The sequence below is a fragment of the Ambystoma mexicanum genome, chromosome 1q (genome assembly GCF_040938575.1).
Source record: "Ambystoma mexicanum isolate Mex_15411 chromosome 1q, UKY_AmexF1_1, whole genome shotgun sequence".
NCBI classification, from domain to species: Eukaryota; Metazoa; Chordata; class Amphibia; order Caudata; family Ambystomatidae; genus Ambystoma; species Ambystoma mexicanum.
Genome location: NC_090922.1, coordinates 439,742,771 through 439,767,929, shown reverse-complemented (window position 1 = coordinate 439,767,929; position 25,159 = coordinate 439,742,771). Strand labels below are relative to the sequence as shown.

The 25,159-nt window shown below is 46.0% G+C and overlaps 1 protein-coding gene across 4 annotated transcripts in view; it reads left to right on the top strand.

Annotated features, from left to right (window-relative positions):
• CBFB (core-binding factor subunit beta) overlaps window positions 1–25,159 on the top strand; it is a 304,252-nt gene that overhangs the window by 64,598 nt on the left and 214,495 nt on the right. For all 4 annotated transcript variants that reach the window (XM_069640155.1, XM_069640181.1, XM_069640170.1 and 1 more), the window contains exon 3: window positions 7,027–7,143. In XM_069640155.1, the coding sequence (XP_069496256.1) occupies window positions 7,027–7,143 (117 nt within the window). The remainder of the gene's footprint in view (window positions 1–7,026; window positions 7,144–25,159) is intronic.

Below are 25,159 nucleotides of genomic sequence, written 5' to 3'. Positions count from 1 at the left end.
CCAAAAAAAGTAAATATAACAATGTAAGATAGAGGTGGACCTGCTGGGCCTTGTGAGCATTCAGAGCGTGCACGTGCAGTGCAGTGCAGGCTATTGCTCAGCATTGCTCACCTAGTCACAATGTGTCTCTTTATTATCTTGGCATCACTCCTGTCCTAGTCTCCTCTATAAAATCGCTGGGTTTTAGTCTCCAGTCCAATATTAATGTTAAGGGCCAGATTGCCCCTCTGATAAGATCCTGTTTTTTTCCACTGATCCCGTCTCAAAAGATGAAACCTTTTATTTCTTCCTCCGATGTGCGCAGTGCTGTTCCAGTGTGCTATCTCAGCTTGTCAGGGGTATCACCGTGTGGGCAGACCTTCCCACTGCCCCCTTGGCACAGTCAAAGACTGGACTCCACTCTGTGACTTGCTTGATTATTGCCATGCACGCCATTTGAGCACTTCACCTCCCCTACATCCCCCCCCCCCCGCCCCTACTTTGATCCCTCTATCTTGGTTACCCGTTCATATGACCACTTCTTTCAAGATTTGCTGCAGTAAATGCAGAGTAGAAGTGTGACGCCTCCTGGCTTCACTGGCAACCAAGTTAGATATATCTGGTGCTCTTTGACTTGTCAACAGTGCTGATATTCTGTGACGAAATAGATCAGATTCTGCCGCTCGCATTTCTTTCTGTTTATTGACATTGTAATGGTGCCTTTTTTCTTTCTGCCTGTAAAGTACATTACGGGTGTGGCGGTAACCGTGCCGGTGATCCCGGAGGGTTGCTGCCAGACCTGAATAAAATTACTGGCACCTGACTTCCCGGTAACACCGGGGTTATTGCAACCCCGGCAGCTGGGAAACCAGGCGCCGGTAATTCTGTTAATCCCCATTCCCATAGGACTCTATGGGAGTGAGGACCACAGAAGCCCTGGCACTGTTGTTAACGGTGCCAGTGCTTCCGTTACGGTCTGCCTACCATGGCCATTGTGCCCCGTAGGGTTAGACCTGCCAGGCACACCTACTCCGGCAAGCAGACCCATAGTGTGCCGGTCAGGTACCAACGGTGCCGGTAGGCTTACCAGCACCTCTGTTGCCGCACCGGCACACCTGTAATGAGGCCCAATGTGTTCTGTTTACATTGTAAAGGGTGTTTTATATATTACTTTTACTACGCACTTTTGGAATGCTCATACGCTGACCCATACATTTAAGCTTTGGGTGTCTTGGGTGTGTCAAAATGTAGCAAACATGTAGCTGTGCAGAGCTGAATGCTAGGGTCTAGGTCATTTCCCCTCCTTTATGGGAACTTTCCTGGCACTCAAATGTCTACACCAGCTTTGCCCAGCACTTTGACTCTGCAGTTATCCTAACCCACCTACAATGCTAGCCCATGCTTAAAGAACACTGTATCATATTCATTGGTAATGATGTTTTTCAACATGAGAATGAAGGTAGCCATGCCAGCGATTGGTTACTTGCTCTCTAGTGTACGTCAAATGTCTAATGTAATGTTATGCCTTGCTGGGGTCCCTCTTGCTCCACCTTCTTCCTTCTTGCTCCTCTCCCACCCCCTCTTCCGGCAGAATATGGAATGCTGCAACTGTTCTTAGTCATGAGCTACCCTAATGCCCTCCTCTTTGCTGTCCCAAACCTCACCACTCAGAATCTGGAATGCAGCCTGCAGGCTTAGCTATGAAGGACCCATACCCTCCTCTCTAATCCCTCGACCCTCCCTTGCTGTCACTTACCTCTCCATCTGGGAGGTGCGCTACAGCTTGCAGGCTTAGCTATGAAGGACCCAGACCCTCCTCTCTAACCCCTCGACCCTCCCTTGCTGTCACTTAGCTCTCCATTTAAAAGGTGGAATGCAGCCTGATCTATCAAGGACCTATACCCTCCTCTCCAATCCACTCGACCCTCCCTTGTCACTTACCTCTCCATTTGGGGGTGGGATGTAGCCTGCAGGCTTATCTATGAAGGGCCCATACCCTCCTCTCTAACCCACTCAACCCTCCCTTGTTGTCACTTACCTCTCCATTTGGGGGGTGGGATGTAGCCTGCAGGCTTATCTATGAAGGGCCCATACCCTCCTCTCTAACCCACTCAACCCTCCCTTGTTGTCACTTACCTCCATTTGGGAGGTGGGATATAGCCTGCAGGCTTAGCTATGAAGGACCCATACTCTCCTCTCCAATCCACTCGACCCTCCCTTGTTGTCACTTACCTCCATCGTTGTCACTTACCTCCATTTGGGAGGTGGGATGTAGCCTGCAGGCTTAGCTATGAAGGACCCATACTCTCCTGTCCAATCCACTCGACCCTCCCTTGTTGTCACTTACCTCCATCGTTGTCACTTACCTCCATTTGGGAGGTGGGATGTAGCCTGCAGGCTTAGCTATGAAGGACCCATACTCTCCTGTCCAATCCACTCGACCCTCCCTTGTTGTCACTTACCTCCATCGTTGTCACTTACCTCCATTTGGGAGGTGGGATGTAGCCTGCAGGCTTAGCTATGAAGAGCCCCGGCCCTCCGCTCTATTCCCTCTTTGTCCTCTTTGCTGTCCCATACCTCTGCCATTAGGCCATACAGTGCTTAATTTGTAAAAAAAAAAATAATAATAATAATAAGTGCGGGTGATCAAATATTTCCTGACACGCAACATGACATGTCAGGATGAGCAGCTCCCCACCCATTGTTGCCACCACTCACAGCTGCTGCTCATGCTCTCAACATATATGGGATTAAAGCTACAACTCCCACTGGCTTCTTGTGGTTGATGGATGTACTCACTACAGGAGATGCGCGATTTATAAACACCAATCAACATACAAATAAAATAACATCCTCGTCGTGTCTTGTCATGAGATAAATGTTTAAGCGTGTCTTTAAACACAATCATCATTTAAATGTTGCTCTGATTCCATAGGTGTGTATTATGTGACTTGCAGTTACAATAATAAAGAGTTGCCAAAACACTGCATCATAATCAAACGGTGTCTGAGACAATAAGTGCCGGGGCTGAGGCCTGGCAAACACCGCCACAAATAAGCACTGGCCATAGGATGCGACTGTGGGCTTGGCTGTGATTGGCGGCGACCCTCCCCTCTGGCCCTCTCTGCTGCTGCTGCTTCCCTCTCTCATCACGGTTTGCGCTGTGGCCTCTCTGCTTGGCTTGCAATGGCCATCGCTTTCTGTCCCATCCCTTTCCCATCAGGTTTAAAAGCAGCCTCGCAGCTTGGCCACGAATTCGCCTTGACTCCCTGATGGTAATACCGCTCGCTCCTATACTTCGGGTGCAGTCTAAAGCCAAATAAAACTCCAAAAATAAATAACGGCACACACAGGCGCCCATTATATTAAACTTGCAGCGGTGCACGTGGAAAGCAAAAGCCTGCACTAAACAGAAAATGTCAAAGGAAAGTACAGACACGTCAATAGCGAATTGAGCTGGTCCGATAGCACAGTGAGTAGGGCGCTCGCTTTGACATCTGTGCAGAACCAGCTGACACAGACTCGAATCCCAGCAGTGCCAAGCTCAGCCTTTCATCCTTCCGAGGTCGATAAATGAGCGCCACTCACCGTGGAAATAATAAGCAGCGCTCAGATGCATGAGGGTTCGGAGTGCTGAATTAGTATTATTAAATGGTGGAAAATATAAATTCCTTCTTTTTACCTTATTCATTTTACTTCCCTCTCCCGGACCCGAAAACCTGCAAACCTGTTTGAAAAACCAACATATATATATTTTTTTAACCATAACCAATTAACACCCTTTTCTGATACCAGTAATTTCTGCAAAATCCCCAATCAATTAAAAATGGAGGCTGTTTTCACATGAATGTTTTGCACACTGCTGAATAGACATTACACCGTTTCAGAAATGGCTCCCTTACACTCTGTGTCGCCGTGTCACCGTGTCAGGGAGAGCTCTCCATTACACTGTGCTGGGACATGCCTGCTCTCCAGATTTACCAATGCCAAGGGGGGCGGGGAGGGAGGGGTCACTGAGACATGCATGCTTTTCCGAAGACCAGGGGGGCTGTGTTGCTGCCAATTACGACCCGAAATGCCATCATCCTCCACCTTGAAACAATGCAAAATGAAGCTGGGGCTGCACGCGCCAAGCAGCTCATGGGGGATAATGCGGTCTCAGGGAGGACGGCGGCATTCGATGTTCTCCCTGCTTATATGGCCTGTCTATTGGTATATGTTATTGCTCTATTGGACTGTTTCAGTGTTGCTTATGGTTTCCAGCAGAGCCAGGGGAGGGGTTCCATGTGTTTTTACAGAAAAGTTGTCTCTGCGGCATTTTTATTTTTTGTGTGCAAGTCTTTAACCTTTTATAATTATTAATTTATTTATTGCTTAAAAATGCGGCGGGAGACCCCTCTCGGGCCTCTCCATCACACACACTCCCAGCCCCATGCATTTTGCAGCACACTATCTCAGTGAAGCGTGCTCCCTCCATTACGCTGCCCTGGGCAGAGGGGAGCCGTGTGAGCTGCTCCTATGGAGTGGCATCAGGGAGCGGCCTAGTCTTGGGTATATCTCTACTGGCACTGGGCAAAACATGATGTTTGGGATGAGCAGAGATCCTGGCGTGGGGGCCTGTGGAAGCCAAAGGAAAGCTCCAGTGATAGTTGGTGGGAGCCTGCGGGCAGACTGCCCCCTCAGTACCCGTCTGCTGACCTACTTACGGTACACTTACCCAGGAAGGGTCCAAGTGGGGGATCCAGTTGGAGTCTTCCAAATACTGGGAGCCCAGCTGGGCCTGCAGGGGCAGTCTTCAGATGCCATGTGGTGCCTGGCTTGGGTGTGCTGCGTTCAACCCTGGGAAAGAACTTGAGTAGGACCCGGGCCTTGGAAGGGTTTCTTCAGATGCCATTTGGCGCCTGGCATGGGTGTGCTGCGTTCAACCCTGGGAAAGAACTTCAGTAGGTCCCGGGCCTTGGAAGGGTTTCTTCAGATGCCATGTGGCGCCTGGCATGGGTGTGCTAGGTTTAACCCTGGGGAAGAACTTGTGCAGGACCCGGGCCTTGGAAGGGTTTCTTCAGATGCCATGTGGCGCATGGCATGGGTGTCCTGCGTTCAACCCTGGGAAAGAACTTCCCAGTAGGACCCGGGCCTTGGAAGGGTTTCTTCAGATGCCATGTGGCGCCTGGCATGGGTGTGCTAGGTTTAACCCTGGGGAAGAACTTGTGCAGGACCCGGGCCTTGGAAGGGTGCAATGTGGTCGTGGCGACTGATGGATTAGAGCCTGATGGCAGACATGGCCGAATGCAGGGCCCTGCCACGAGTTTAATTGGCATTCTCCTCCACCACATGGGGCTTGAAGATGCAAATGAGCCAACACCAGCTAACATCTAATGCATATATATGTATATATATATATATCTCCCAGTCATGTTTTCTATTTTTTTAATACATTATGCTTCATTGATTTTACGGAAATACAGAAAATGACACACATGTGACGTGAGAGACACGGTACCAAGCAGAAATAAGGTGGCAATTATGGCCCATCAAGGTAACAAGAACGTGCATATCTTCCAATGGTGCTTTAGCGGTAGGCGGGGATTGTGTGATATCACAAAGTAACTAATCCAATTACAAGGAATCCAAAATAACTAATTTCAAAATAACGAATTTGGGAAAAACCTAAAAATGGGTCTGCGAGTGGGAATAGTGGTTTTAGGGGTGAGGAGGTAAAGTATTCGGAACAAACAAAAAAGGAGGGGATTTTGGAGGGGGAACCACTCCAAAAAAAGGAAAGGAAATTTGTTATTTTGAAATTGGCTATTTTGGTATCAGTTGTAATTGGATTAGTTATTTTGTGATTCTGCATAATCGCATGTAACCGCTTTAACTTCATTCCACTTTAACGTGGTTAAGTTAAAAAAGAAACAAAAAAGATAGGCAGGGGCGAACAAAAAAAAGATAAGCGGGGCAGAGCTCTCTTGAGTTCGGAATGTCTCTGAACACTGGAGACAGCTGACTACAGTGGCTGATGGATCAGTGTGCTATGGTGGCTCGGGCTTTTGATTTCCCTAGTTCCGAACCCGCGGAGGCCATTTTGGTCGGACTCCGAATCCTAGGAAAGCTGGGTCAATTCCAAGGCATGTGATAGAAGCATGGGCCAGGGAAGCAGTGATCAATGGGAGGGATCCCAAATTCGACGGCTACACACTTGAGTGTGTTTTATGTGTGCAAAGGGGAACATTCCCTCAGCATTAGGATTTCTGCTAATCTCGCATTCTGCATGATGGTTGGCACTCTAATATTGGCGCACTCGCTGCTCAGAGGGCACCAGCACGCAAGCAAAGTGTCACAGATGATTCCTTGACCGCACTCGGGACCACTTGGCGGAAGGTGGTGGCACCACGCACTCCACTTAACTTCGCCCCGTTCTTATTGGAAAGGGAATGCGTTAAATGTGTGGCAGTCCGGCGACCTCTAAATAAGCCTGCGCGCGGTCAAGGAATCCTCCATGAACACCCCGTGTGTGTGGAAGCACTCTGAGGGCCGCCGCGCCAATATCTAAAACCCACCCCCAAACCACAAAAGGGGGAGACTTGAGGAGAAGTCTGCTAAGACGCAGAGATCTAACCAACCACCGTGCCTGCATTAACTCTAGGGCCGCCTCCGGCTGGGAAGAAAGACGGAGGGGAAAAAATGATAATCGTGTGGCATAAATAACCATATTTTATTTGGCAACTGAAACCCCCTACGCTTCACTGTGAGGCCCAGACCTCGGCTGGAACTTGAAACACCAAACCCTAACGTCAGCAAAAAGAAATAGAATTGACTCAATGCTATAATTTCTCTCTGAAGCACCGATGGCAAATGACGTTAAAATGGAATCAGATGTTTGTAACTCGATGCGGGGAGAAATGATGAGTGTGTGCTTTCCTGACTTTTAAGAAGTATTGTCTTTGCTGCCGGGCTGGAGACATAAAGTGATGTAAAAATAAATGGCTGCTTGCATAATTTATAAAATGGCCGGCTCCCTGATCCTGTTTGTATTGATTTCTCTAAAAGGCTTTCGTGGCCACGGGAACCAATCTGTCTCTGCAGTTTTTTCCGGCCAGCTGGCAGGCGGAGCAGCGGCAAGCGCCCACCCGGGAATACGTGGACTTGGAGAGAGAAACGGGCAAGGTAAGCGGTGAACACCCTCAAAAGAGACTGTGCATTGACACCATGGCTTCCCCTTGGGCAAGGAGTGGGCGCCCTCGTGCATGCAGTGCCCCGTGGCTTCCCGTTGGGCAAAGAGTGTGCACGTCCTTGTGCTTTTATAACATGGCTTCTGGTTGGTTAAGGAGTGTGCTCCCCCCGCCCCCCGCAGACATGTCATTTTGTAACATGGTTTATGGGTTGGTTTCAGGGACGTAATTTCTCCAAAATGCTAGGGGTAGAGGAAGTGACATCACACGACCCTTGACCTCTGGTGTCATTTGACATCACGGGAAGAGATGGAACAGAACCTTTCACCCCTTGGCAAAACGGAAGTGGCATCATATAGCATTGTTCCTAAGTACACTATGAAAAATATGGTTATGATATCACTATAATGTGATATGCTTTTCATACAAGAATGGCTCACCATATATATCGTTAATATCAGTGTGTATAGGCCCATATAACCAAATTACTGTGAATGCAAGATGGCGTCCAAGGCCAAATGATAATGATGCGTTATTATATAGCACTTGCGCTTAAGCGCTTTTTATAGAACAAATATACATACAATATCACCCAACCTGTGTGGTACTCATATCGACCTCAGAAGGATGAAAGGCTGAATTGAGTTGTTTAAGAATAGACTAAATCAGTGACTCGCCCCCTGAAGTGTGTCTGAAATAAACCTTTAATGAATCTAGCAATTATTGTATAGAATTCCAGAAAGAGAAATTATTTGTTATTCTTTCTTATTTAGGGTCACTGCTCAAAGTGTTACACTTGCGGAACCCCCAGTTTTTTTTAAAGAGGCCGGAACAAGAAAGCCGGCTACTCCAGAAACAAGGAGCCACATGGTCCTGGCCACCAGCCAGGATCTTACATTTTAAAAAAAAGTTCAAAAACGTTTTAATTTCCTTTTTTTTAGGGGTAGCAAGGGAGACCACAGGGGTAGCAAGGTAGACCTCGGGGGTCAACATTGCAACCCCTAAGTGACATCCCTGGTTGGTTTAGAGTGTGAGTCCTCATACGTGTCCTTGTGCTGTAACTACATGTCTACAAGCTGGGCAAGGAGAGTACATCCTCCTGCATGTCATTGTGCTGTAGCAGCATGGCTTCTGATTGGGGAAGGGTTGTGTGCCCTCCCACGTGTCATCGTATATTAATATCATGACTTCTGGTTGGATAAGGAGCAAGCACCAGCATGTAAATTAGGCTGTAACAACAAGGCTTGTAGTTGGGCAAGGATTAGGTACCCTCCCACATGCCACTGTACAGTAATACCGTGTCTTATAGTTAGGTAAGGATAGTATGCTCCCACACATGTTATTGTGCAGTGGCAAGACTTCTCATGTGCCCTCATACATGTCATTGTTCAGTAACATGGCTACTTTTTGGAAAGGTAGCCTGTGCCTTCATACATGTCATTAAAGGGAAACCTTGCTTCCTTTAGGGTAAGGAATGTGCGCCATCACGCATGAAGCTGCGCAGTAACATCGTAGCTTCCAGCTAGGTAAGGGGCGTGGCCTCTCCATTGTACAGTAATAAAAAGGTTTATGTTTGGACTAGGCCAATGCATGTGCCCTCTTGTATCATTGTGCTGTAACAATATTGCTTCGGGTAAGACATGTGCGTCGTAAGCGGTGTGCGTCTTCATACATCTTGGGGTTTAGTGAAGCTCCTTGTGCCACTTTTCGGCCACCTCAGACCGCTGAGGAGGGAGGCTAGCAAGAAGGACAAGGCAGGAAAAAGACAACTAATCATGGGAAAACTGTAGTACAGGGGAGTGTCGTGGATGCCTTCCCTTCCCAGTGGGTGTGTCTCAGCCCTGTGGCCGTGATGTCATGAGTGAATGATGGAATGCATGCAGATTATGGGAGGTTTGCCTGTAACCTATGTGACTACGACTTGAATAAAACAAACCTGCTTCTACACATCCGACCCGCTGGACTTTGTATTACTACATGCATAAGTCTGCCTTTAGGACAAGCACAGTCATGCATGGGCAGGTAAGTGAGTCAGGTGATGAGTTCCCATTAGGAGATAGGATGTGGAGGAGCAATAGGATCCCGGAGACCAAGTCTCAATCAACCTGAGGACACGCGGACAAGATGGGGTTCAAGGCTCTGCAGAACTTCAGGAAGTCCTTTTTTAGCCTTTTGTTAAGCTGGGAGGGAGCCCCATTCTGAATATCTTTCCGCTGTCCCCGAAAGCCTTACGTGTGGTCTTTTGCATGTTGGGAGGCTCATCAGACGTTGTCACGATCATGTAACGCTAGTCAGGGGTTGCATCCAGCACAGCGTTCAGCAACACCATGGCTTCCAGTTGGGTATAGAATGTGCGTCGTAAGCGGTGTGCGTCTTCATACATCTTGGGGTTTAGTGAAGCTCCTTGTGCCACTTTTCGGCCACCTCAGACCGCTGAGGAGGGAGGCTAGCAAGAAGGACAAGGCAGGAAAAAGACAACTAATCATGGGAAAACTGTAGTACAGGGGAGTGTCGTGGATGCCTTCCCTTCCCAGTGGGTGTGTCTCAGCCCTGTGGCCGTGATGTCATGAGTGAATGATGGAATGCATGCAGATTATGGGAGGTTTGCCTGTAACCTATGTGACTACGACTTGAATAAAACAAACCTGCTTCTACACATCCGACCCGCTGGACTTTGTATTACTACATGCATAAGTCTGCCTTTAGGACAAGCACAGTCATGCATGGGCAGGTAAGTGAGTCAGGTGATGAGTTCCCATTAGGAGATAGGATGTGGAGGAGCAATAGGATCCCGGAGACCAAGTCTCAATCAACCTGAGGACACGCGGACAAGATGGGGTTCAAGGCTCTGCAGAACTTCAGGAAGTCCTTTTTTAGCCTTTTGTTAAGCTGGGAGGGAGCCCCATTCTGAATATCTTTCCGCTGTCCCCGAAAGCCTTACGTGTGGTCTTTTGCATGTTGGGAGGCTCATCAGACGTTGTCACGATCATGTAACGCTAGTCAGGGGTTGCATCCAGCACAGCGTTCAGCAACACCATGGCTTCCAGTTGGGTATAGAATGTGCAGCCTCATACATGGCCTTGTGCGCTAAGACCATGACATAGATTGGGGTATGGATCGTGCACCCCCACACATGGCCTGGAGCAGTGCCATGAAGGCTTTCCTTTAGAGGTAGCTTTTGGCCTGCTTTGGCTCACTGCAGAGGGATGCGAGTCCCAATTGAGACCCCAATTGAGACCTCACCAAAGACCGCCCCACAGTTTGGTAGAAAATTCTGCTCCCCTTTTCGCGAAGGACAGGCATCCCACCTTCCTTGGGGCATCTTTTTTCGAATCTGATTGGGCTGAACTCCTTCCGCTGTTCAAGACCTTTCTAGTATAGTGCAGGGATTCCCACTTCTGAGAATGTATTGCAGTGCAGAGGTTCTCCTACCTTTCATAAATAGCCTAGAATCAAACTAGAATTAGAATGAGTCCTGCACTCATCTGTGTAATTGTTCCCATTTCAGGGAGATTTTCAGTAAATCTGTGGTCTTGTTTAGTGATATTATAGATAATCATGCTCCCTTCAGGGAGATTATTGGCCTATTTCCGGGTCAGGGAGACTGCAGAACAGTCCAGTAGATTAGTGAGACTTAGAGTGTGTAACATCTCGACGCTAGGGCCTATCCTGGGAAAATTCTAAAAGTAACCAAAGCATGAGTACACCATAATCACCTTTAGCATGGCTTCAGAAAAGGAGCATGTGAAGTATCAACTATGAATAAAAGTGCATATCTGAATGGGGGTGTCCAAAAGAACCAAAAGGGATACCTTTACTCAAGAAATAGGATGTTTGCCTTCAATGGCTTTTGAAGTTCTGCTATTACTTTGAGAACACTGCTGAATTTCCTGTTTATGAATGGTTGTGCCACACTCTTTAATTCAATAGCATGTTTCTATAATTAACTTTTAATAGCAATATTTTTCATGATTTGTTATCCATTCATCCGATTCTATGTTCTTTAATCAACAGCTATTTTTCCGCTGGGTTTTTTAATGAACATTTTTCAATAAAAAAGCCCATCGAAAAATGTATTTTTTGGGGGTTACACGAAAGACAATCGGGTTTTCGCCGCTTTCATGGTACAGAAAGCGCCTTGGTGGACCTCCAAACTCATATGTTATCCTTAGTAGAAAGGAGTAGATCATGACTGCTAATACTTCTAGATCTTAGCGCTGCCTTTGATCTTTTGGACCATAATGTCCTACTAAATAGGTTGTCGGATACGGGTGGCTTGGCCCCCGAGACTATAAGTTGGGTTAGGTCCTTCCTAGAGGGCAGAAGATCGGGGGTACACTGGGGAGACGCATCCTCTGAGGTAGAAACTATCTTGTGTGTTGTCCCCCAGGGAGCATGCTTGTCGCCCCTGATTTTTAATATGTACATTGTTCCCCTCTGTAGAGAATTGGAAAAGCTAGGCTTTTTCTTTACTAACTATGCCGACGACTTCCAGCTATCTATGGAGCTGTCAGGAGATTACCTGGAGGATCAGCATAGATTAAACGAAGTCTACAGAGTGATAAAGAACTGGATGACATCAAACTGGTTATGTTTGAACGCAGGCAAAACGGAACTAATGATTTATGGACCCAAAAAATCGAGAGAGGCACTAGCTCCTACCTTTGCGATTTTTATGGTAGAGGACAGCCTTGTCAAAGTGGTCGACAAGGTAAAAACCTTGGGTGCACACCTAGAGGCCTCCTTGGATGCAGGGGCCCAGGTAGAGGCTATTGAAAAAAACACCCGATATCATCTCCGAGTACTGAGACAAGTTGCCCCCCTAATTTCCAAAGAAAATCGAGTTAAGCTAGTAAGAGCAGTTATCTTGCCGCATCTAGACTACTGCAACGCTTTACTAGGGGGTGCCAGCAGAGAAGACATCCTCAGATTGCAGAAAATTCAGAACACTTCTGTGCGAATAATCCATGGTATGAAAACGCATGAACCTACCTCTATGGCTAGAAGGGAACTGCACTGGCTGCCAATACAGACTAGAATCACTTTTAAAGTATTGACTATGTGCCATAAATGTATCTATGGGACGGCCCTGACTTACCTAAGAAATAGGATTACCATATACCAGCCTACAAAAAATCTTCGCTCTACCTCCACCTGCCTTCTACAGGTGGAAAGGACCAAGAGAGCTCGTGGAAATGGACGCTCCTTTCCAGTGACTGCATCTAAGGCATGGAATAATCTACCGCCTGGCCTTAGAGAGGAAAGTAACCTCCTATCGTTTTGAAAACGTTTGAAAACAACACTCTTCGTCTAACTCTCGGCTCAAACTCACTGAACCTTTTCTGCTTGTGTAGGAGCGCTTAGATGCCTGAGGGCTTTGGCGCTTTATAAACGACTTAACATAACATAACAAAACCCCCACTTGTATTTTTTTTTTACTATTCCCAACGCCGCAACCCTTTATATGCCCTTCCCCCCAACCCCCCTATATTTTTTTTGATGTTTTTTTCAGCAAAACATTTTGGTTAAAAAGCCCATTAAAAAAAATAGCCATCGATGAAAGAACGGTATGCGCACTCCGCCACCTCGCATTGCCAATGCACAGCCGTCGATTTGTCGAAACCGTGTTGAGGATCATTACACATAATATGGGTGAAAGCAATGTGAAAAGAGGTTCGAAATCCATTGGAGACCTGTCCTCTCAAACGAGGGCCCATTTCAAAGTCTGGCCACAGGTGACTGTGAGCACGTTTTATTTGTACCTATTTGTTTTTCCTTTGGTTTCAGACACAGGTGAGTTCTTTCTTTGTGGTCTTCTGAGGTCAACAAATTGAGCATTCATGACGTCTATTATTACAGCGCTTAGAGACGGGAGAAAACTGCCAGGAAGCACCCAGTAGAAATCTTATATATCTAGTCCAAATATTCCTGCTGGTTAAAAATAGACATCCTTTACAAAAGAGAATTCCTAAATCAGAGGGGAAGTAATAATACAGGCGCAATGTTCTGCAATTGAACCTGTAGGGGACCTTAAAAGGAAAGGACCCGCTTCCAGGATCTCAGCGGCTTCTGCTTGCAAAACACGCACACACTTGAGAAAAGCCCTGGAGCTCCATCTGCAATGACACTTCAGACTACTCCTAATCAGGGAAACGGGTAAAATGTGCTAATGAGGGACCTACCTTCTGCAAACGTGGCCCTGGTTGCAGAATCAAGAGATTCATAGGCTAGCGGTGGCCAGTTGGGTTTCCAGGAGGGTTTTGCCCAGGATCCATTGATGTGTGAGGACAGCTGCGTAGATGGGTTGTTCTCAGATTATCCTGACCCGCACTAGACTACCTATTCCAAAGATGGGCTGGTAGCCTATAACAGGCGATCCAGAAGCCAAAGGAATCCTAGAAAGTTCTGCTTCATGCCATTGTATGGCTAGCAATGGAATCCCCAGTAATAACAAGGATTCGGCAACCTTGCGCGACAGGTATAAACCAGCAGTGCATGAAAGGATGTGAACCTTCTATCAATACCCACATATTGGAACCTTCAAAGGCCAGCTGGGGACAATGCAGCGTCGAAAGATGTGAAAGCAGCACAGCCACATGGGCACCACTTTTGCGCTAACACAAACTCTCCCAATCTCTTTTCTTGTAGGGTTTATCAACTTCGCATTAGAGCCCGCGGTCCTAAGTTATGTAACCATTTTAAAAAACGATCATATCAAAGACCGATATAGAAAGGCTGCTCTGTGCTCGCACAGAGAAGTCTTTCTAAATCAAACTGGCACGCCCCTGCCGTGCATGAATACGTGCAAGGGCTGACGGGATGACCAGGACCCGGAAGCAACGTCTTGGGAGAACGGGTAAGTGCATGTGTGCGTGTCTGTGTGTGTTTTGTTTTGGGGGAGTCTTCTGTGGGGAGGCAGTGGCGGGAGATCAGGGAGTGAATTTCAGGGGTGAAACCCCCAATTTCGCATACATCCGGCAAGCTAGGGTGGGGGTTGGGGGGATGCAACGTAGTATTTTCACTTTTAGTAGGCCGCCTAAAATCGCCAAAAGAATTGGTCTTTTTGTTAGGCGACCTACAAAAAGCAAAAATAAGACATGGGAGCGGCACTCACACCAATAAGGTGCCCGGAAGCCAGCCTTAATGGTCGTTGCTTTAGTTGGAACTATCATAGAGTGCTTAGAGCATCTCATCAACGCAAATACCACCACCGAACCTGCTAAGTGTATTAGCACCCATTGTTTGGGAGGCGGGTGACTGTTAAATTGGGGAAAATGAAGAATAAATTGAGAAAATGCTAGGCTTTGCCATTTTGCCATGGTGACGCAGCGCTGTGCACTGTGGGAGGCTTGAAGTTGGGGAGCCGTCACCATCACTCTAGAGGAGAAGAACGAGATCTGCTCCGGCCATGGTGGAACCACAGTGGATGGCCCCAGGAGACAGACCAGGACGGGAGCAGAAAATCAAGGGGCAGGGGCGGAGGGACCCTGCAGCAGCCAGGAATACTCTGTGTGAGGTGAATAAAGATTTCAAGTGAATACCAGGCATGCGTGCCTGCAGTTCACTGAAAGTCCTTGTTCCTGATTGGCTGGGCCAAACGAACTGTAGAAATAGGGTACTAAATGGTGGTTAGCCGGGCTAGGGTTTCCTAGGTAGTTTCTTTCTGAATTTGTCTTGGATACTTTACTATTTTCCAATTCATTTTTCAGTAAAGGAGTGTTTCTTTGGTATTGGTCTCTAAGCTAAATGGTTCACTGGAGTCTCCCTAAACCTTTACATAAGAATGTCACTGACATTCAGGGACAGAGCTGATTTGGGACACTGAATTTATTGAGAGAGTGTGACTCCCCCCCCATGCTTACCGTCAAACAGATCCATTTGTTTGTGATTTGTACAATGTTAAACAGTTGCAAATGTAGCACATAAAAATGGTTATATTTGGATGGGATGACATCATCACCTAGGTTGCTTAAGGGATGTCCTCATGACCAAAGCACAATCAAAGGACTCTCTACCACGTCCTTACTGGACAGTGGACCTGTCCTTACATGACAATGGGCCTGTAAGCTAAGTTAAAGGGCCTGAGCCCAGGTTACTCCTGCATAGTGTTGGGCAACATTTGCTCTTCCATCTTTCTATTCTCCCTGCCGGTGGCTTAGGGTATGTTTACACCCACTATGCATAGAGCGCCCTTCGGAGGTCGAAATTGCCAAGAGCTGGGAGCTATTTAACTTCTGGTTAAAGCCAAGGGGAGTCTGGTTAACTTGAAACCAGCAGCTACCCGGAGCTACTTTTGACTCCCCAGGAAAGTTGTGCTATACAAACATAGGTATGTGATATTAACAGTGAGGGTTAAGGAATGTGTGTACAAAAAATAAAGGACCCACCAAAGGGACAATTTAAAGCATATTCCATAATATATAATGGGAAAAAAGGAAGTTTCCATCTTGTTCACAAGTTCAATTTGCTGCACACACTGTACTAGCTCCTGGGTCCCCAGAGGTAGCTCCTGCCTAAAGGGTGATGCCGATAACTAGGAGCTGCTATTTTCTCCTGGTCAAGAAATCCTAATTTTGACTCCCGCCTGTAGCCATGATATGAACAGGGATGGACGTGACAATGCTATGTCTATTGTCATTTCACTCTGTACTCCACATCAGGACGTGTTTCATTAAAAGAAATATTAAGCACAAACACAGCCGCCAAAGTATCTGCACTTAGAAATAGGAGCGTAATTCCAGGGGCCCTGCCCTTTAACTACTAGGGAGTTTTATTCCAAGGAACACATCTCCCCCTATTGGTTTTAAGATTGATGAAACAATACAATTGTGACAACAGAGAAATAAGAACTATGGATCCACTCTTGTGTGCATTAGAAAGGACTGATACCCCACCATCATCATCTATGCGCCATGCACCCCCATAACCTTTATCATATTGTTTAACCCCTAATTCAATGCACAAGTGGAAGCTGGGAGTTTGTCAATCGTCATGGTATATTCCGACCTGACACTCATAACAATGTCTAAACCTGAAGGCAGCACCACTGTTAACATCTCAATGGCAGCCAGATGGACAATTCGCAAAGCTATTCTACGGTCTGTGAAGGCATCATGAAGGAGACACAGACAACCGATTCAAATTCGGTCTCAAATGTTTTATTTAACTTAAAATGCAGGATGGAGTAAGGCCTCACTTGCCGTAAGAAAACGAAGGATGGTCTGCGTCAGGATGTCTAAATCAAATGATTCTCTGTGTCTAAAACCTATACTTGCCTTCACAACAAATTGGATACAATGTGTAGAGAAGTCAGCCTCAAAATGAATAGTGTTCAAAAGAAAGTGTAGAGTTTCTCCCGGCTCTTGGCTTATGATCAGCTTCCCCTTCCGCAAGTTCAAGACAGTCCACAAAAGATTAGGGTTCCCTTCCCCAAGAGTTCAAGTCTTCCAGCTTTTCAAAACAATGCAGTTCTTTGGGACACATCCCAGCTCTCTTGTCATTATTACTCTTCACATGTTCATAAAGACAAGCCTGTTTCTTGACTTTAAAATGATGTAAGCAGCTGTTGCACAACACATGCTTCTGTATGAATACTTCCATTGGCTTCCTCCATAAAGGGCACTCTGTCTAGGTGCTGTTATCAAACAACACGGTCCACCCATTACAGGTTACGCAACCAATACCCCTTCTTAGCTGCTTTCCATCAACAATTGTCCACTGCTTTCCTTGAACAGTTAGACTTGTTCCTTTCATCAATGTTACACTCTTCCAATGCTTTACCGTGGCCTGGTTTGCCACCATGCACTTGGTTATACCTTTTGTATTATTCTGGCTCTTGCCAATTCAGGTTTTCGCTTAACCTACAGTTGCTTGAACTGTGTTAACTTTGTTCAACACTTGGCTTTGCTTCTCATACCCTTCTTGGTAGACTTTGCCAACACTTGTTTCTCAAACAGCTGTGTATTCTTCTGGCTCTTGCCAATTCAGGTTTTCTCTTAACCGGCAGTTCCTTGAATTATATTTAATTTGCTTTTTCTCTCATATCCTTTTTGATAGGCGTTGCAAACACTTGTGTCTCAAACAATTCACTCTGCGGTATCTCTTACTTGCACCACCTTGTTTCCATTCCATTCACAAGTACTTATAACTTGCTTTTGCTTTACACAGCCTTCAAGTGTTTTCACAATGTCTTTCAATTTGTTCGGTATTCAAAATACTTATTTCGGCATTCAAAATTGCTTGCTGCAACTTTCAGTTTGTTCAACTTTCCAACTTTTGTATAACTTTCAGTTCATTCGGTAGTTAAGAGTGCGTATTTCAAGCTACCGGAGTGCGCCGGTATGAGTGTTTCCCTTTTATCACTCACCGGTTCCACACGGCAGCTCCGATCAGATTCTCTCCTGCTCTCTGCACTGCTGTCCAGCTTCCTGTGTCTCCGCTCTTCCTCCGCGCACAACAGAGAAAGCACCGCTCACTCTGCTGGCATGCTGTGGCCACTGGAGTGCCTCGGCGCACGCCCAGCTCCTTCTGCATGCACCCAACAAGGAGGGTTTGCAGGCCTTCTAGACTCTCCCTTGGCAGGCCTCTGTCACGGCATTTCGTCTCTCCTGCCCGACATGGCTCTCAACTCCTGTGCCTCCTGCTCCTCGTGTTCTCCAGCTCGTGTTTGCAACCCGCTTCCGGGTTCCTTTCTGTGCCTCTCTACTTACTGTAGAGCCAGGCTTCTTATATCTATTGGAATGGTTAACGGCCCACAGGTGTGGATCATTTAGTTCAATTGCCTGACCTTCATGAAACCTATTAGCTGGACATGCCAGGTTAGTCCAGTGGTGCACTTCCATAGCCCTCTTCTTCATCTCACTACCAAAGTGGTGTTTGGGGAGGTTTGAAAAGGAAGTGTAAATTACTCTGTGCTGTCTCCTACTCATCTTGGTACTTGACTGATGTGTGTCTGCATCAACAACATAAGGTGAACATGTGTTTATCTCACCTAAATGAGGGTCTGTCCTCCTAGTTGGTCTCTTCCTCGTCCCAGTGTTGAGGTGATCATTTTGGGGAACATTTCAGAGAGAAGAAAAGGGAAAGGGATGACAGTAACATACAAAGTCTTGAGGGATAGAAGGTTCATTTTGGAAAGGGAATGGGGGATAGCTCAGGGGCAACATGCTCGCCTTGGAGACAAGACTACACCGAGCAACACAGGTTCGATCCCCAGGTCCGCGCTTAGAATCCTCTGGGTATTAAGCGCGATATAAATGACCTATCATATCATACCATGTCTCACCTAAGGATGTCTTCTCCCCACTCCCCAAGTCCCTTCCAACCGGGTGATCCTCCCTCTCATATCCACTCCCAGGGTCAGGATCCAAAAGCGATGGCCTTTTTCAGGCCACCTGAGAGGATGATTTAAGGGGAGAAGAAGTGAGGATGCCCTCCGGTTCCTCACAGGTCACCGACGTGTTTTGTCGACTTGGAGGATTCGCCAGTGTGAGGCAGTTATTCATTTGATTTTTGTTGCAGTTTTTGTAGCCACAAACCTAAGCCAAAAGCATATCAGTGCACCCATCGAACAACACAACAAAACTCCCCTAAAATGGGATACATTAGACCTATATCACAATGTGGAAAATGCCTAAATAATGTAAACGGCCATAAAATGATTATCCTAGATTAAACCTATTCATAAGATAAAACCCGAGTATGTTCTCCAGAAACTGCCATAAGATATGTGATAGCAAGATGGCCTGTGCCGTTACAGAATAGGGAAGTGTTCCGTGTTTTCCTGAAAGATGGAAGGGATGGACAAAAGTGGAGTGCTACGGACAAGGAGTTCCGTAGAATAGGAGCATATTAGGAGAAACCTTGTTTACAAGTTTTTGCCTTTTTTGAACCCCAAGTCTTAGAACATGTGGCCCACGTGCTGCCAGAGATTTAAAGCTTGTTCAGCTAAATGCAGAGGTTTTCCCAGCCTGATAGCTTTATAAATAATACGAGTTGTCTTGAAGAAAATGTGTCATTCCAATGGAAGCCAATGCAGCGAACCTAAAATAGGGGGGTCGTGATCGAATTTCCTGTTTCCTACCGCCAGCTTTACTGCAGCATTAAATACAGTCCTCCGAAGTAGCAGTACAGATTTCTGAGCCCCCCCTCAGAACAGCATCCCCCCCCAACGATGTGAGCAACAACCAATGCACGCACATCTGCTTGACATGAAACTGCTGGCAAAGCAGGTTGTATAATCTTCAGGACAGAGCTGAGAGTCTGAGCCTTTTTCTCCGCATTTGGCATGCTTCCAGAGTGTTGAGTCTTAAAGGGTAGTTTATCCAAAGCAATAGCGATGGCACTGTCAGTGGGAGTGGGTAGAATATGTCTGCTTTGTAGGAGCTATCAGAAAGCAGCTGGCTTCTTCCCGCCACGCCCCCTTTCCTGGGATGGTCCATAGTTTCTTATGTGCTCTGGCAATTAGATTTCTCAAAACATTTCAGTGGGTGGCAGAGGATGAAATGCAAAATGTTTGGCCTGTCAAATTGGCCATAAGGTCTTGTGATGATTAAGCGAGTCAAGGAGAGATGCGGGATAAACATGAAAGGCATTGTTTCTCCAGGTGCCTCCACCTTAGGGGAGCACCTTCTTCCCATTCCTAAATAACAGTAAACAAACTATGAAACAGACACTGCTCTGTGCAGCAGGAAAAAAACACTACCCCAGCAACGATACAGGAAAGTGAATACAAACCAGGGTCCATTGTTCGGTATACAGTTCTTTTGCCGCGGAATTTTTCATTGCGGGACTATTCATCGCCGTTTTATTATCGAAAAAAGAATCGTATCTTTTTTTGGGGGGGGTGGGGTTAAAAATGAAATAAATATCTGTGGGAGAAAGGGAATAATTTAAAAAATAAAAATAAAGGGTGGTTTGAAAAAAAAAACGATGTCTTTTTCGATCAAAAAACGGCGATTGAAAAGTCCCGCGACGAAAAATCCTGCGGCAAAATAACGTAGAACCCATTGTTCATGCCGAGGAAAGTGAGTACATTTGGATTTTTCAGAATAGCCACATGGTGGCTCCCACTTGAGTACTATTGAAGATAGTTATTGTCACAAGATAGTTCCCTACATACTAAATCTACTTAACAGCGATTGGAGGGGCGGGCTGTACAGAGTATCAGTCTGCTGCCGGGATGGCCCCCAGCAAAGCAGCAGGTAGTTAAACACCTGGTCCTGTCTGCTAGTCGAATCATTATTGCCATTAGCAGCCCCGCAAACATATCCAGTGGTAATGGGTTTTGATTTTTGCAAGATAAAAACCCTGCACAAAGCTTCGTTCCAATCAAAATAAAGTATAAACAAGATGGCCACCATGGAAATGGCAAAAGGCACTATAATCAGAGCTCGTTTTCCATTTCCATTGACAAAGCTGCTGCAGCAAGTAATTCCAGTTTTTAAAATGTCATTTAATTTGGGGTCGGTGGCTGGAGGCAAAGGGCTATCCAAAGTACCAACTATCTTGTTCAGAACACAAGCTTATATCATTGGATTAAGCCTGCGATCTGTGCAACCCGATTGGCTGCTACAGCCAGAGGGTGGGAATTAGGTGTGTAGTCGCAAGGAGCATGGCATGTGCGATGCGTTGTCATAGTCAGCCTCCGCACAGCTGGAAATTCCAAATTCCAAGAGCAATCTAGGAAAACTCAGTTTCCCACAACCATCAGTAAAGGTTATCAAAGGCAATTAACAGATTAAATGGTATGTTACCAGGTTATATACTGCACACCATCACCAATTGCAAAGTCTCTGGGCGTTCTGTTGAATCTGAAAGAGATGGGGGTGGGATAGGTTAGTTCTGGGGGGGGGGTGCAAAATAGCTTTGCTGCTGTGTTGATGCGTTCAGTTTGGAAGCACCCTAGCTACCCTGCGTGGGTCTTTTTCTGGGTGGTCTGTGTCGAGGGCATGTACCCATTTCTGTCCCTATGGGAGCATTTAGTGCATGTGGAGCCGGGTGCATTGGCAGGGGCGGGGGTATGTAAGTTGCTTGTAGAGGTGTACGGTTCTGGAGATGAGTTTTTTTTGCTGCAGCATAGTTTTGGGCTTCTTCGTTGAAAGACGAAGGCAGGCAAGAAAGGGGGTGTCTTGGTGGAAACTGCACTATTCGCATGTGCTGCTTAGTTGTAGGTCTAATCTGAGAAGGAGCCAGGTTATTTAGTTATTCAGGGGTTTCAAAGAGCTACATTGCAGCCCCTTGCTTGATGTATATGCTGCAATCGTGGAGGAAATGTATTTTCTATTATCCCCCAATAATAAAAAAGAAAACAATGGCGTTATGGGTTAACATTGACTGTGTACACTGCAAATGTCATCACTTGATAATATATTTGGGAAGTGCTGCACAGGTGCAGTGTCCTCCCTTAAAATGGCTGCTTTTCGGGCCACTGGGCATGTGTACCTCACACCAGTCTATCCTACCTAACTGAGCCAGACTAAGGGGAACAAAGAAGTGTTCTGTTTTCAGTTAATTGCATTGAAAGAAATGGTCATTTAAAAGTTAGGTGGGGTAAGCAGTCATGGGGGTCTGTGAAATAAACTGAATATGAAGTCGAAAGAAGGCAGCGGGGGGGGTTGGGGGCATTGGTGTGGCTTCAATACTAAGGGGGGGATCCCCCAGGGTGTTTCTTTTCTTCGCTCAGCCTGCAGATGGCAACCTCCAAAACCAGCTGCTATTTGAGCACAGCTGAAAGCCTTTACTTTACTTCTCCATTTCGAATCTTAGTTTTATTTAGTGATGGCCGAACCATAACATGCTTGACTCAAATCATGTTCTGAGTGAGAAAATGTTTGTCTGAATCAGAACCGCTATAGGATGGACCCATGTGAACTAAGCTGTCAAACAGACAAGGGACCTTGTTTGTGATTCAAATCATTTCAAGTCAATTTCAACCAAAGACTTGAATTACATTCAAATTGATGGCAAATAAATTGAGGCCTGCTTTCAAAATGTTGACACATGAAATAGAATGAAAACAAAAAGAAAGTCAAAAGAAATTAAACGAAACCTGATTAATGTGAGAAAGGTTCGAGTTGGTTGAACAAACAAGTGCTCTTTTCTGTGAGAGTCTTTTGAATCTTGGTTATATCTTTTCATGTTTGCGCTGGATGAACCGCATTACTGAAAATTCATGGCACCGCAAACGGCATCGGCTCGAGTGTAAATGCAGTGCAGATTCATTTGCAACAGTGCTGTTTCAGCTGTGCCTGTGCAAACATATATGGATGTGCAAAATGCATTTGTGCTACCAGGATTTTTTGGGAAACTTGCCCCAGATAGCTCAAATCATTAAAAACTCCATTGTTTTAATAGGTTCTGTTCAAATTCGCCAAAGCTATTTCAAATGTCCTTCAATGCTGGAAAGTGATGGACGCTTTTAAATGAAAGTGCCCCATAGCACACATACCATTCTTTGATCCTTATTCTTGTGAAGAGGCTTCATCAGTCAATAAATGCAAATTGCCCAGCTGTGCTAACTGGCCCCCTACCACAAGGAGCTCCCTTACCCACGATTGGGCTTGCAGCCAGAAGCAATATACATGCCTAGACTGGCAGCGCCCTTACTTCTAAAGGAAACAGTCCCAGCATGCAAAGTGTTCTTGATTAATACACCCCGATAACGGGGCTCTTGATGACCTGACGCGAGGGCCTAATCCTGATTTCCCCAAATTCTTGCAGTCACTGTTTTGGCGCATGCCCAGAGCCTAGCACTGCCTTCTCAACCCCATTTTTGTCCCAGTGCAGAAACTTTATATTTTGTTGCCAATTAGCTACAGAATGTCTTTCCAGGAGTTTAAGAACTGTTCCGACTTTTCTCTGGAGGTTTAAGGAGCCATCCCAAAGTAGATTTTCCCAAAAGGAAATTTTGATCAGTATCGCCGTTGATTTTTATTGAGTGTTAGTTTTTGTTTTTTATAATTGTTTTTGAAAAATCAATCAATGTTTTAAAGAATCCATTGATTTCATGAACAAATCAATTGTTTTGTAAAAAAAAAATCACTTTGTTATTAGCGAACGTTTTTCTTCTGTAACAAATGGTTGTTTGCCTTTTTCTCGAGGGAATAATACCTGAGGTGAAATGGGTGGGAATGAAAATCCGACAGCAGAGTTCAGAACAGAAAATGCACAATGTATTCTTATGCAAATAATTCACGCCATTTGTGAGTGAAAATGCATAGAAGGTTGTGGTTTGATTATTAGGTTTTGCTTTTGGCTGCTTATGCTTGAGGCACATTTCTGAGCCGAAGCCCTTGCTGCTCTACCCAGGATTCATTGCAGTTGGTGAGCGGTTATGGAAATCGAACTGTTTGCGCCGAGTAAACAGAACCAGCCCTGTTATTTAAGACGTTCAAATATTGAGAAGCTGACAGAAGCATAATCGTTTAAAAAGAACAGGTAATTCTGGTTTGGTTTGATAAAGTATGAGACTGGAGTTGTGTCTTGCATTGATCCAGTGCTCGTGTTTAGTCGCAACTTCACCTGCACCGAGCCCTTACCTGAAATTCAGGCCCTTTGGCCGGCCGGTCGGCAGGGAGCAGACCCATTCAATTTTTCACAGTGGAGTCATTTTCAATGCATCGAACTGTGTGCTATGGCAGAGGGTAGCCAGGTTCGGACTGCGCTAAAGGTCAATAGGCCAATGCCCAAAACATCTGGCAAACAGGCTAGTGTGAGCCTCTTTTGTGGGTCAACGTGTGGCAGTTTAATGAGTTGATGCCCAGTTCAGTTGGTAGTTTGAATAATATAATTCTGCCAATGTGCTTGAAAATGCACTATCTGGCACCCATTGTACCATCTGCCTAAATCGGTCATTGTGAAAAGCACCGAATTGCGATTTGCCGATGTGTGCAACTTTTAAAAAACATTTTCATTCCTGGGCTGATTCTGTGCAGGTTGTGGACAGGCCCACACAGTCGCACAAAGCAGGATATGGGGTGACTGATAAAAGAATGAAGCCACATTCGAATTCCTATCTCTGAGCGCCACAGGAGTTCCAAGATGCGGCTGGATCCAGGATCCTCCTTTGCTGGGGAGGAGTGTCATGAAAACTCACACCTGCGTCTTCATCACAGGCAAGGCCCCATCCCATGCCTTGGGGAGGAGAGCAGGCAGAGTGGGGTTAACCCCCATCCATACCTGCCTACATTTCCTAAAGAAAAACCCAGAGGATGACGCCATCGGACGCCCCGCCCCCTTTTACCCGGGACCCCGCCCACATTTTATTTTTTAAACACAAATCAACGCTCTCGGTATTAAACCGAGCGTGAAAGGAATAGATTCCTGGTTAAGCCATAAGTGCTAAAAACATGTAAGATGGTGACTTGAATTATGCTTTATTATGGGGTGGGGGGCTGGCTCTTATTACACACAATCAGGTCTGTATTCTAACGGAGGGTTGTATGGTGCACAAATGGACGCGCTTGCTCTGTCTTACTTCACAAAATGCCCGCACTGTGAACGCCTGCACGTCTATACCGGTGTCTTAATCACCAGTCAACTTGTTTGTGGAGTTCCCCGCTGAGGGTGCAAACGGGCAATGGGTAAATCCTGGAGACCCAGAAAAAGAGTGTAAAAACCTGCAGTCTCCGGTATAAACCCAGAGATTAGGCAAGTGTCCCTCCATCAGGTTCGCATAAACCCATTAATCTGTTTTCCCTGTTAGGACTCTAGGGTAAGCAGACTTCCGACATAGAGACCGACACAGGTCCAGAAAAGCCATCTGGGCCTGTACTGAAACATCCATTCACTTCACCCATCACCTGTTTACAGTTTCTAGATTTTGTGTATTTTGTTTCCTCGTCATTGTTCTGTTTTCCAGAGTATTGTGTAAAAGTATTGTGTTAAAATCTGTTCTTGGACCTTTCCTTTTCTCTCTTTGCACCTCTCTCATTACCCCTTTCATCTCCTCGTTTGGCATTTCCCATCACTTCTATGCTGACGATACTCAACTCTTTCTTTCTTTCTCCTCC